At 40.1% G+C, this 14224-nt stretch overlaps 1 protein-coding gene across 2 annotated transcripts; it reads right to left on the bottom strand.

The window, feature by feature from the left end:
- Nucleotides 1-1463: 1463 nt before the first annotated feature.
- On the bottom strand, nt 1464-14051 carry pigo (phosphatidylinositol glycan anchor biosynthesis, class O). 2 transcript variants are annotated; one of them, XM_026942771.3, is made up of 11 exons: nt 13836-14051; nt 12160-12644; nt 10978-11121; nt 9661-9784; nt 8907-9066; nt 8573-8755; nt 6111-7656; nt 5614-5817; nt 4950-5137; nt 4620-4690; nt 1464-3012 (listed from the first exon to the last, which is right to left on the bottom strand). In XM_026942771.3, exons 2-11 carry the CDS (start codon nt 12641-12643, stop codon nt 2883-2885), a joined length of 3234 nt encoding a protein of 1077 aa, XP_026798572.3. In that variant the 5' UTR covers nt 12644; nt 13836-14051; the 3' UTR covers nt 1464-2882. The 2 variants fall into 2 exon arrangements, with proteins under 2 accessions (XP_026798572.3, XP_026798574.3); XM_026942773.3 differs by having other exon boundaries at nt 8573-8752.
- Between the last annotated feature and the right edge of the window lie 173 nt (nt 14052-14224).

Below are 14224 nucleotides of genomic sequence, written 5' to 3'. Positions count from 1 at the left end.
CATTTTTAACCAACTTCCTCATCAAGCAGGGCCATGAAATGTTATTTACATCAAAACTGTCTCAAATATTTCTTGTGTTAGAGAAACTGCTAGAATGTTGTGTAAAGCTGATATGTTAATAAGATACTAGTAGTATCAGGTAGTTACTGTAATGAATATTTACAGCATCATCACTATCGAGTAAGCATTTGTATCCTGGTGCGGATGATCATGATGGATCCGGAGTCTATTCCTGGGAACATTGGGTGAAGAGTGGGAGACGTCACCCTGGATGACATGCCAGTTCATTATAGGACACTTTGCATTCATTCATGCACACCTAGCCAATCCAACCACTTACATGTTTTTAGACAGTAGGAGAAAACCGGAGAACCCAGAAGAACCCACATGACCCAGGGTATTTACATCCTTACAGTAATGCTTCTTTACATTAATGTCACATTATTACTGTATTTTAAGTGCAAAACTGACATAATTAATATTACTGTAAAAACCAACACGAAAATCTTAACGAAAGAAAAAATGTGACAAAAATTTGTTTATCCTTTAATAGTTACAATTACAGTTGTGGAAGTTCATGTTATCGCTTAACATTAGAGCAGCTATAAAAAGCTGTTCCTTCACCAGCCCCTCTTTTTTCTCTCTCTTGAAGTCTTTTGTACTGTTACAAAGTGCTGACACTGGAGGCTCCTTCCATAAATGTTAAATAAACGTCACCTCAAATATTGCCATATCAATGATTATACTTTTCTTTATACTTCGTCTATTATTAGGCGTAGATTGCATGGAGCATCCACCCTTCGTTACTGACAGAACACCTTCTGACCAATCAGAAGCAAGCATTCAGGAGCGCTTTGGTGTAACAGGATAATTAATATTAAAGTTAAATCTATATCCGATTTCATTTCCTTATCCTTATACCAAAGTAATAGGAATTCCGTCTCTTTTCTTTACATCATTGTGAAATTAACATTTTGGACATTACAAATTAACTAGCAACATAAAAACACAAAAACACAGAAGTATTAATTTGATTTTTCTGTATGAAATGCAACAGTAACAAGTACCTGTTGTCCTTAGTGGTCATTCAACAACATTATATTTTCATTTATATATCAGTTTTCATTTATATGTCAATTTCTATTGTCCACTCTGGTTTTCATCGTGACCAGGAAATTTGGAGTTTTAAAAAAAAAAAAAAAAAAAAAAAAAAAAAAAAAAAACACTGGTGCATAAGATTCTAATTCATCCAGTAAGAATACAGAAAACACTGCACTATATAGTGAAGAGGGAATGCATTCAGACAGCCTGAGCTGATATGTGTTTATTATTTTATTTCACTACTTTTATTACATTTAAGCGGACTATGTTGCTTATCGGCTTTGGTCTTGTGCTGTTCTTTAGGACTGTTATCTTCATAAAAAAAGATAAATCATTAAAAAACACAAACAATTCCAGTCATCTTCAAAGTACAAAATTTTATTTACCTTCTCCCTCATTTTCATTTAATTTAATACAATTAAGGACAATTAAAAAGATTTAATTCACATTTCATTCACAGCATATAAATCAACCTGCTTCTTTTTCATTAAGACAAATACAGTGGGGAAACCATACACACCTTCCCACACACCACACACACACACACACACACACACACATCTCATGTTTCCCTCAACCGTTCATATCTCATCATACCAAATGCAAAAACAAGAACTTTGATTTTTTTTAAAAAATCCCACACAAACATATAAAATAAAATAAAAAAAAAAAACACACATAAATACTGTATAAATGTCAGCACAATTTGATAAAAATAAACATCGATACAAACTGAATCTCACGACATTGCTCACTGTGGTGGTAAAGCTAGTGACCTCTGACCTGTGCTAAATGCAGATATGCTGGTTTTGGTGATGTTAATCAATAATAATACTATGTAAAGTATTGGATTGACGTGAAGAGATTGTTATTGTGAAGAGATTAGCTCAGAAACATTAACCAAAAGTTAAAGAGGAAAAGAAAGCAGCTGTCATATGCTGGAACTCACTGAGCTATGCTAAATGATCAATTAGCTTAGTGCTGTAAAGATTTTTTTATTTGCCTCATTAGCAAAAAACAGCCTTAAAGCACAACGCTATCCTGAAGCACATTAAATGATGTAGCAGTTGTGTTTCACTGTGATGTCACAGCAAGGGGAAAAAAATGGAGAAAAAAATTGAAACGATCTCAAAACATAAGATATAACGGCATTAGCATAAAAGCTGAATCTTTCAAAGCTCACCTGTTTGAAAAGGAAGAGACAGAGCTGGACAGACTAAAGAATTAAAGTGCCGCCGCATCAGTCTCTTTAGGTAGAGATGAAACGAGGGCTAAATCCCATAGCACCTCTATCAGCGGGTAGAACAGCATTCTGGGTAAAGTAGGAAAATGTTAACCAAAGTGAATACTGACCAACTATTCCTTTAATTTAAGGTATTCCAAGCTTAGCATTAGCACAAATCCTGCTTCCTGAAGTTTGCTTTCATCATAGCAGCTCTCAAAATGTACGGCTGTGTGTGTGTGTGTGTGTGTGTGTTTATACTACAAAAGCCCTTCAGTAAACCAGCCAGTGTACGGCAGTAAAAAGACATCTTTCTTACACTCCTCGGTCTTTCCTTAACTACCAAGGCAGCAGTGTCTCAGATGGCTCAGATTAAGAGTGTGTTTGAGCAAAATACCAGCAGGAGTCCATTTCTCCAGAGTTCTGAAAGACGGAGGCCTGTTTTCGTCCATTGCCGTTTCCGTCCATCATGCTGGCAGTCGTGTGCGTCTCGTATCATCAGTGATGGACAGGTGGACGGATGATGGATGTAACTGTAGGAGGAACAGAGAAGGCGGTACTACCTGGAATTCTCTGGAAGGAGTCTCTGAAATAAGCGAGCCACGGCCACGTCGACCCTCATGACTAGAGCGACACCGACAAGCACAAACACGCTGCCCACGATGAACCCGCTGGCCTCGAACATCAGCCTGCATGCACACACACACAAAATTAATCCGCTATTAATAACGGTTCATTTCACTTCATCTAGGCAAACTCTGAAAACAATGCAAGTGTGAGCCAAAAGAAAACGAGAGCAACAATGTGGTTTCTTCTTTCTGAAAATAAAACATGCACTGAAGGACTGAGTAGTAAGTAGTGGTCTACATTTCATAGCATCCAAAATCACCTCATCTGGAGTTGAAATTTTTGATTTGTTCAGATTCGTTCACTGATTCATTCAATTGCATGAATTATCCATGGATTGGTTCAATTGCATGGAGTTGATTTTTTTTTTTTTTTTTTACTTGAATCATCTGAGTCGGTTCAGTTAAATTGATTCATTCAGTTGAGTGATTCAATTAGATTAGTTCATTGATTCATTTAATTACACGATTCATCAATCCATTGCATGCATCAGTTCAAATGCATGGAATTGAAATTTTTGAATTGAATTTTAGTAACTTGAGTCATCTGACTCATACAATAAATGATTTGTTCATCGATTTATTCATGCTTTGCCCAAATGTGCAGCCTGATAATGTAGTCATCTTAGACAGACGACAAACCGCTTGAGCAATGAAAAAAGGCTGCTATTTTGTGTTGGTTTATAATATGATTGTATTTCCATGTATCTTCCAAAACACATTACGACTACTTGCACTGACATGCTGGAAATCTCCAGCTCTGCCTAAATGAGCCTTAACACGACTCACTGACTCAGCTAATCCCTTCAACAAACGAGGAGCAAATCTCGGTCATAACCGAAAGATTTGCCGATTCAAACACTGACCGCTGAATGAGAGATCAGTGAATCTCAATCAAGACCGAATGATTCACTGAGTCAAACACTAATCTGCTGAATAAGAGACAGCAAATTACTGTCATGACAAAAATGATTGACTGATTTAAACACTGATCCACTGAATGAGAGAGGAAGAATACTGGTCATGATAAAAAGATTCACCGAATCAATTCAAACAATTACCCTAGAGGGGTCAACCTCTTTCATGACTAAAACTTTCACTGACTCAAACACTGATCCACTGTACAGAAAAGGAGCGAATCTCAGTCATGACTGAAACATTCACTAGATCCAACACTGACCTGCTGAATGAGAGAGGAGTGAATCTCAGTTGTGACTGAACGATTCACTGATTCACACTGATCCACTGAATGCTAGAGGAATCCTTGTCATGACCAAAAGGATTCATTGACTTATGTAAAATCTCTTTTTTAATAGTCCTGAATTTGGCCTTGGACATTTATAAAAATTTAGTGATTTGGTTTGTACATTTTAATTGTGCGGTTTGCAATCACGAAGCAAGGTGCGAGAAATAAAAGGAATAATTAACTGATATGATTCATTCACCATAGTGATTTGTTTGAAAAGACCAACAAAACGTGTCTAATATCATTATACTCGGCACATTTTTGCTCCACACTGGTGTAAACGCTGCCTAAGCAGGTTGATTTAGTGTCTAAGCAGGCGTGAAGAGAGAGAGAGAGAGAGAGAGTGTGTTAGAGAGAGAGAGAGTGTTAGAGAGAGAGAGAGAGTGTGTGTGTGTGTGTGTGTGAAGTTCAGTGTGTCACTTACTTGGGTGCAAACACTTTCCACACCATGAGGTGTCTCCTGAGAATAGCGGCAGCACAAACCGATGCCAAAACCTGCACACACAAACAAAAGACAAAACACAAAACCAGGAAGGCGGAGTTAGAGGCGAAGTTTGTGTTTTAACTATTCGTATGAAAGCAAATGAATTTCAGTGACCACTTAATCATACACAGGAAAAATACATGTGCATAAAATGAAATACTGTAACTAGAGTACATTCCACCACTCATGTGACACACACACACACAAGTAATGAGACTAGACAACACAAACACAAGAAAAAACACTCTGTGTGTGTTTGTGTGTGTGTACCTGTGCTCCGTTAATAAACAGATAGCGTGCTGCGAGCTGCAGTAAAGCTGAACTGAACTGTTGTGGGTTTTCTCTCAGCCTCATCTCCATGACAACATCGTCCCCGTCTTCACCTCCACCCAAGCGGCTGGTTCGAGACCCACGCAGCTCACACACCAACGGCCAGAAGAGCAGCAACGGGCAGCTGACTAAACACGCACACACACACATATCACAGAGCCAAACACAACATGCAAAACTATTATGCAGACATGTTTACAAGTACACAAATTTGCATATATTTACTCAAAATGTTAGCCAGGGTGTTAACAGAAACTCGTCTGTATTATAAGACATATCAGTCTAATTTATTTAGCTAAATACTAGAACTTCCACAGACTTCAGCATCAGCAACAGGGAAACTCATGCCAATAAATGATCAATTAAATGATTAAATGAAGTACCACCAAACCAATAAATTGCCGTGGTATAAGAGGAATAAAACACTTCACAATGTGGTCTAAGAGGTGGTAACAGTAACTCTGCTTTGTATTGGGCAGCATCACACCACACTGCCTCCGGGTGTTTTATTCCTCCAGGCATTTTATTCCTTAAACATCAGACAAATACAATAAGAGCACATGGGTAAAAGGTTCAGAATGTCATAACAGACACTTGGAGATACCGGCAAACAGGATGTGTGAGGAGAAGGTGTTGAGGGTGACGAGCAAGGCGGGCAGTGCGGTGCCCGTGTGTCCCTGAGGGAAACCCACGAACGCAGCGCCCCACTGGATGGATGGGAAGGTGGGTAGGTGACCTGTGGCATGGAAGTACTGTGAGGCAGCCAGAGACCACAGAACCACAGGAGCCCAGGGAACAATGAAGACACCTGATGAAAGTTGCAACAAATAATCAGATTGTTACAGATTTAAAGGAAAGCTTACTTCTAGTTCTTCTAGTTCACAATGCAAACAATGTTATTACTGATGCTACACAGTTCCTCTGGTCTGGTCTGGTCCTCTGGTCCACACTTGGTTTCTAAACACTATTAACATAACATAAATACTAACATTGTGTGCTCAAGACAAAGTGTGCTAACACTTCCACACTTTCTTTCATTCATCATTAACAATATTTCCATTTTTTTTAGTGCAGTATCTCAAGTAACAAAGTTAAGCTTACTGGAATGACTCTGCTGGCTGGAGAGATTGCTGGAGGAGGCGTGGAGATAGAGGAGAGCTGCAGCCTGCAGCAGTAGCAGCAGGAAGGCCAATGCCATGCCTTCAGGGTGTAGCAGCAGCATCCCAAGGCCCATCAGACCATATAGCAAGACCAGGGGTGCAGAATAGACAGTGCCCAGTCCGTAGGCCTCTACTGCTGGCCGTCCATCTGGATCAGTCCCCTTGGCGCCTTCATCGTCAAGCGATTGGCGGATGCGCTGATATAACTGTGGTATAAGATGGTGCAGCTCAGCCTGAGGGCTGATTCCAGTGCTAGCACGGTACCTTGGCGGAGGCATGACGGCACCCCTAGAGTTCAAAGGTGCTCTTGTCTTTAGAAACACCGTAAGTGGGTCCAGCCACACAAGCAGCATCCCAAGGCCTAGGAGACCGAAGGCAATACGTGGCAGAATCACGTGCGCTAAGCTAATCAGCTCTGCAAGGTTCCTGAAGGTGTCCTCTGGAGTTGCACTGACCGCCCAGTGCAGTCCCATGCAGATAGAGGCAAGAGGAAGCAGGCAGCGCGCTGTAAACACAGCCACACTTGTGCAGTTCAGGTTTCCATAGTGCCGTAACCAACGATGTAGCAAGAATGCCCAGGCAGAAAGCGATGCTAGGGACAGGACGTAGTGCAAGTTGCGCAGACGACTATCCTGAACCCGCGAGAGTGGCGTCAAGAAGATTGAAGGCTGGCAAGCACCCTGCTCTTCACGGCAGCTGTGGAATGACAAAGAAAGGTAGAGGCACGCCACCAAGACGCCTATGCAAACAAGCAAAGTGCCACTCTCACGCCGGACTACCGAGGGAGGCAACGAGGGTGCAAGAAGTCCGGGAGGTTTCTGAGTATCAGTAGAAGGTGCAGGCACCAGAAGTCCATCCCAGTTGAGTTGAAGTGGAACGTAGAGGCCTAGGCTGAACAGTAAGAATGTGACCACACGTCCCTCAGAGATCACGTAGCTGTCCGAGAGCAAGGATGCACAGCGCAGGAGGAGCACGAGCAATGGCAGAGTTAAAAGGCGCCAGTGAGACAGTCGGCCACGAGGACACACCCTCCGAGCCCTCCACAGGAATAAAGCCTCGGAAAACAACACAGCAGCTCCAAAACACCACGAGACTTCCACATATCCCAAAGTGAATATTTGACCCACAGCAACCGCTCCTCCGAACATCAGCCCAGCAAGCACTGGAGTCTTCAACATGGTGCCCTGGAGGACCGCAACAGACAGTTCTGAGATAACGTAGCACAAGATGCACCCAAAACCCAGGACCAGCAGGCCCACTGCCATTTTCAGAGGGTTGAAGCGAGCCCAGGAGGCACGACAGGTCTCTCTAACGGAGCTTAGGTACTCCTGCATGGAGGCCACCAGTTCAGGGGGAGGAGGAGTTCCATCACGCATCGAGCTCATGTACTGAGAAGAGATCTGGGAGAAGTGAGCCCGCAGCTGAGACAAACTGTCTGCTGGAATGTCTTTGGCCATGCTGGAGTAGGTCTCCAAAAACCGATGAACCTGTACATGAGACCAAAAATACAGGGGTTTAGCCAGAGCCTTAGTGAATAACAGACATCAGGGGAACTAAAGTCCATCGAGTTCCTGTTAATGAATATGAGTTTTATCCTGAATTACACCACAGCACTGTTGAATTCTTGAATCTGATTGGTCAAAGGTGTTGATTCATTTTCTATAACAGCAGCTATGACAGTAGTGAAGCTGCAAATCACAGGTTTGTATTAATATTAATGCGCATATTATTGTTTTTATAGAAACAGCTCATTCACAGTATGGTGGACTCTCCATATAACCTAAACCTAATAATAAACAAAAATGTAATTTAATGAAGAAATATGTAGAAGTTGTATAAGTGTATAAGGTGAAGTTTTCTGTTAGGAGATGTTGATGTAACATTTATGGAAGGAGTCTCCAGTGTCAGTGCTTTGTAACAGTCTTGGGAAAGTCTTCACGAGTTTACACTTTGTGGTTTCTCAGTAACATGATTTTTTGTTCTTCTAGAGGTATGTACTCAGTAGTAGATTGTCCATATTTCAGCCAAAAAACTAATTGTGTGTGGATTTATCAAGAAAGCTTTTTTCAGGCTGTACCAGTGACATCTAGTCATTGGTATTTTTGTATTTCTGTACATTTTAATGCACGTTTTGTTTTCCATCCTCACACAGAGAAGAAAGGCATCACATGTAGATAAGAAATTCCGTGTTATCATATATTTTTGTGACAGATGCCAAAATATCTTTGTGAATACTAATTAATCGAGTCAATATTACCACACCTTATCCAGTTCTTTATAATGACGTTATAAATACATAATAAGTTCAGTCGTTTATCTTATCAGAAAACAATAAAAGCTTTGCAGTCCAGAGCCACTGCTTTGTTTCAGCTTATGTACAGTCCGAGTTCTTGAACTTCTCACCTGTTTGACGTTAATCCACAGCGCCTCCACCTGGCTGAGACCCACAGGTGCATCCAGAGAGCTGTTTCTGGGGAAAAGCGGGAGCATCACCTGACCCACGCTGCTGTAGGGGATGGGAATTCCCAGCAGCAAGGCCAGGGTAGGCACTAAATCAGTCTGAGGCACCACCTCAGGCTCCACCTGCTGATTTAACACATATGTAAAATATCTGAACAAACCCAAGGTCATTTATACAGTGTAGATTCTAAAGATCTGATCTGAGAGAAGACGCCACTGAGAAGGTGTACAGGTCCTGCAAGGAATTCTGGGATGTACAGCAGTGGAGATAACTCACCTGTGCATCAGGATGTGGGAACAGAGGTGAGCCGCTGTAGAGAAACAGAGCAGCGTCCGTTTCCTTCTGGCTTTCTCCTCCGTGATCCCCGGTGTCAGTCATCCCATGATCTCCCATCACCACCAACAGAGTGTCGTTCTGCAGACGCTTTATCACTGACCTGAGATCAGAAATGCATGGCAGAGGTGTTTAATACACTGTGCTGGAGGTAGTTTGGTCAAACACTGATATTATTCGATGAAAGATAACCACTAAAGAAACACACTGGAAGCAAAAACTCAAATTTACTTCATCATACTCCACAGAGTATGGGGCAAGTATTTGAAAATTTGGGCAGGATTTATGGAAAAGATTTTGGGTGAGACTTTAGGTGAGACTTCAAACAAGTCATGGTTTAATGACTACATTTGGGGTAAGTGGTAAAATTGTGCAAAGTTTTCCCTGGAGATCTGTTCTCTCTTTCCAAATGTAAAACCCTGTCAGCTGGGTCAGGTTTCTCACATTTAAGAAGAGTAGTTGCATTAAATGTTCCCCAATTTAAGAATGAATAGTGTATGAATCCAGTAATCCACCTGAGGGAAGTGTAGCTATTCATCTGCCAAAGAAAAAAATTAAATCATTGTGCAATGCAAAGTTTTCCAGGTGAAACTGCTACGTTATACCTGCAACACTTTGGGCATGATTTGAAAGTTATTTGAAAACAAAACAAGAAAAATTCTACCAGTTGTTTTGCTGTGAGAAAGTTACTACTCACCTGATAACTCCGTCCATCTGAGTGAGCTTCTCCGCCATGGCGGGGTGATCGGGGCCGAAGCGGTGGCCGCAGTGATCCACACCCAGGAAGTGAGCGATGACCACGTCCCAGTCATCTCCATCCACTGTGAGGATGACATACAGTGCACTCACTGTTTAATCCGTTCAATACGACACTTTCAGCTATAGCGCTACACAACCTGAATTGTGAAAAATCATATTTCTACCCGTCATCAAGTTTTTTAACAGAAGTGGTGAAGCTGCTTTTAGTGTTTATGCTCCCAAACTGTGGAACTCTCTCCCACAAGACACAGCAAGCTTCCTTATTTAGCAATATTAAAAGAAGCTTTATTTTACTTACTTTTCTCTAGTTTTATGTTTGTTGTATCATTTAACATTATTATACGAGCATTTATTTATTTATTTATTTATTTACTTGCTTACCTGCTTATTTCACTTTTTAATAAATATTTAATTATTTTTTTCATTATTCATTTTTACTATTTTATCTTATTACTTTTTTTTTATTATTTTCAAAATTATTTGGTTTTAAATTTGATGGTTTTCTTTTCTCCTTTTTCTGCTTCCTCCCTTATTTATTTATTTTTTTATTTTTTTGCCTTTTTGTCTTTGTAAAGCACTCTGAGCTGTATCTTAATGGATAAAAGGTGTTGTGTAAATAAAATAATTAGCGCTATAAGGTTAATGTAGTTGACAAGTAGTAGACGTCCGTCTCGTTCTTTTCATAAACACCTCCACTAATCTTTATTTACTTGCTTCAAACTTTATTGCTAAGATCCATAAAGTCATTTTTTTAAATGAATGAATTTGGGAAAAAAGTTGAAACGTGAAATGTTCTCAGCATCCACATGACCTCCAGGTCTTCTTTCTGAACCTCTACTTTAACCTGTGTGTTTGAGAAGAGAATATGTACCGAGACAGGACTCTAAAACTATGCAGGTACTCACAGGCACCACAAGTACTCACAGGTACTCACAGGTACTCACAGGCACCACAAGTACTCACAGGCACTCACAGGCACCACAAGTACTCACAGGTACTCACAGATAATCACAGGTACCACAGGTACTCACAGGTACTCACAGGCACCACAAGTACTCACAGGTACTCACAGGCACCACAAGTACTCACAGGTACTCACAGATAATCACAGGTACCACAGGTACTCACAGGTACTCACAGGCACCACAAGTACTCACAGGTACTCACAGGCACCACAAGTACTCACAGGTACTCACAGGCACCACAAGTACTCACAGGTACTCACAGATAATCACAGGTACTCACAGATACTCACAGGTGGGAAAGATGTTCTGGAGGATTCCGTTGTCCACAGTGTGCAGATCCTTGACGTTGAAGGAGGGGAAAGGCAGCGAGCGGTGAAACTTTCTGGGGAACAAACTGACCCAGGTGTCGTCTCCCATGAAGACCACTCGCTTCCCTGGACACACAGACAAAGAACACAGAGAGAAGCGTCAGTCTGACATCCAGGAAGTTAAAATCTCAATCATGGCTTCTGTTTAATTATTAACCTAATAAAAATCACTATAACCTATTTAACATTCCAGTGCACTACATTAACAACCCTAAAGTGAGGCCTGTCAATCAGAGATGTTGCTGTAACCACGGAAACGGAGCTAAACACTGACCGCCCACTTTTTCTTTTTTTTAAAATCATCTAAGTAGTACCCTAAAAAAAGGTTAATTGATTTACTTAATTTAAATGTGTACATCGATTTCAGGTGAGTGAATTTTGTTGCATTAACACACTTTGTTTTCACACACACACAAACACACACACACAACATGATTTGAACTGGCCTTATAAAATCAAACCCGGTGCTCTCACCCTAGTGCAGGTTGCTATAATGCCGCAAATGCTTTAATTAGTTTCATGAAGTACTATAGTTATTTCTTCTCGCCAGCGCTAACATCCTCACACTATCATGGCAGCGTCCATGTTCTTCCTCACTTCAAACATAACTGGAAAATTCCACTTCAGAGTTAATCAAATGCAGCATGATCTCTAAAGGCAATCTAAAGGTGCATGTAAGGAATAAAACACTTGGAGTCATGCTGTTCTAGGAAAATAATCAACGGCAGTGTGGTGTGATGAAGCGGAGTCACTGTTACCATCACAAAGCTGATTATTTTCCTGTAACAGTAAGTGTTTTATTCCTCTTACACCTAAGCAATTTGACAAAGATTACAATTTTATTTAGTAACGAATGAAGTCATTTTTTGTCCATTTATAGTTACATTTAATGTTGTGGAACGTCTCGGAAACAAGTTCTCAGCTATAAACAGTTGTTCCTTCACCAGCTTTATCTCTTGAAACGTAAACTTCTCCATCGGGAAGAAGACTTTAAGAAAAGTTACAGCTTTATTTCTGATCATTCCAAAAGACTGACACTGGAGACTCCTTCCATAAATGTTAAATAAATAAATTCTCATCTCTCTCTCTCTCTCTCGCACTCACCTGCCTGACCGAGCTGGTGGATCAGGTTGTCCTCCAGCACGGCGCTGGAGGCGAAGTTGTTCCCCACGTCTATAAACGTGGGCAGGGACCCGGTGGTGAAGCCCTTGATCCTCTGCATGGTGGTGGTTGGAGGATCGGCTCGGAACGTGTACAGCCTGGCGTGCGACGCCCGAGACGACACCATCTCCCCCAGAACCGGCAGCTTGTTCTCAAACGGTCTGGGGGACTCGTTTCCCGGGTCGTAGCGAGCGAACTCGGCTTTCAGAGCGTCGATGATGAGGATGACGGCCCTGCGGACGCGAGGGTGTTTGGAGCAGAAGTCTGGCGAGGTCGTGTTAGAGGTCGGAGGCAAGACGTCCTCGCAGGAGCTCGTCCTGTTGACCTCCAGACGCACCAAGAGGAAACCGCCCACAAACAGGAAAATCCCAACATAAAACACACAACATATCCACAGGAGCAAGGCGAGGACCGGGAGTCTCTTCATTCTGTCGGAGGAAATCAATCGACCGTGACGGAGTGAAGTGTGCAAGTGTTTAGGAAGATGTTTTAAAAACATCTCCAAATTCTTTATTTCTTCAAACTGCATGTCATACGAATTTTGACCCTTTCTAAATATCATATTTGTTTAAAAAATAAAAAAAACAGATTGTGTAGAAATACAAGATGGAAAAAGGATAAAACATTATACATGAAAAAAAAAGGTTTTATAAATGTGTTTATAAACTTTTTTTTTTATAGATACTGAAGATTATCTATCTCAGCTGATATGATGTTCCATTTTTTTTTTACTTAATCTTTAAAATCATTAATTTTTTATATAAAATATTAAAACATTTTACTTGTTTTATTTTGTTTGATATTTTAAATGATCTTTTTTTAATAAATATTTTTTCTCTTTAACATATAAAAAAATAAAAGCAATGTATTTTGTAGACATTATATAAATCATTAAACTTTTTTTTAAAAGAAACATTACTGTATTGTTGGCAGGTTGTGAGCCATTGTGTATCGCAAAATGCCTTTGAGAATCGTGATATGATATTTTCTGTCATATCGCCCAGCCCTAATTCAGGTCTAACATAATTTAATGTAGATTTTAAAAAAAATTAGAGAAAGTATTAGTTAAATAAATAAATAAATAAATAAATACAAAATGTACAGTTTTCATTTTTTATGATTTTTTTCTTTATGATTTTGGAGTTTACAAAATCTCTGTATTTTAAAAAGATTTTTTGTTTGTTTGTTTGTTTGTTTGTTTAAAAAAAAGCCCTTCATTAGAGTTTTTGGATTTTTATTTATTTTGGGATTTTGTGTAGGAAGACTACAAGGATAGACCGAAGACATTCTGCATGAAGAATGGCAAATCAGGAATAATAACAGAAATGAGGATAATAATTTATGTTACATTACAGTAAAGTGATTTGGAGGTGATTTATATTTTATTATTATTTTATATTTTTCTAAAAACAGCCTGGGTGTTATTGTGCACACTGTGTATGAAAGAGTTTAAAGAGAAATCCATATGGCAAAGCACAGTTTTAACATCAGGAAGCACATCTGTAGCCTTCTTACTGCTCTAAAGCATGAATTAAATCCAGATAAGTGTTATTTACTTCACATCTGTGTGCTTTACATGTTTATAGTAAACCTCTGGATGCTGCATGCTTTATACTGACCTTGCAAATCTCCTGCTGTCTTTCTTTTCTTCACGGGAAAAACACACAACATCCACTCTGAGAAAAAATCCAGTGTAACACTTAAACAAGCTCCAGTTGCACTCTGATCAGAGCCGCATTTTCATTTTTAACCTCAGATGAGTTTCACTGAACAACGACATTGAGAGTCGTTTTAACACCGGTACCGTTTATTTGCTTTCCCACCCGTATTCAGGAAACCCCGCCTCCTCCACTATGATTGGTTGCTCACAAGGACAGTGGCGCGAACCGGAAATGAATATAATATATTATCAACAAAAAATGTAAAGGGGAATCTGCAAACTATTTAAAAAATATAAAATGTGTTTAAACCTTCTTTATAAGTTGTATTTATTTCGTTATTTGTAGCC

The sequence above is a fragment of the Pangasianodon hypophthalmus genome, chromosome 17, assembly GCF_027358585.1.
Source record: "Pangasianodon hypophthalmus isolate fPanHyp1 chromosome 17, fPanHyp1.pri, whole genome shotgun sequence".
In the NCBI taxonomy this organism is placed as follows: Eukaryota; Metazoa; Chordata; class Actinopteri; order Siluriformes; family Pangasiidae; genus Pangasianodon; species Pangasianodon hypophthalmus.
The sequence above is the reverse complement of the archived record's forward strand: the minus strand, read 5'-3'. Positions and strand labels throughout refer to the sequence as shown.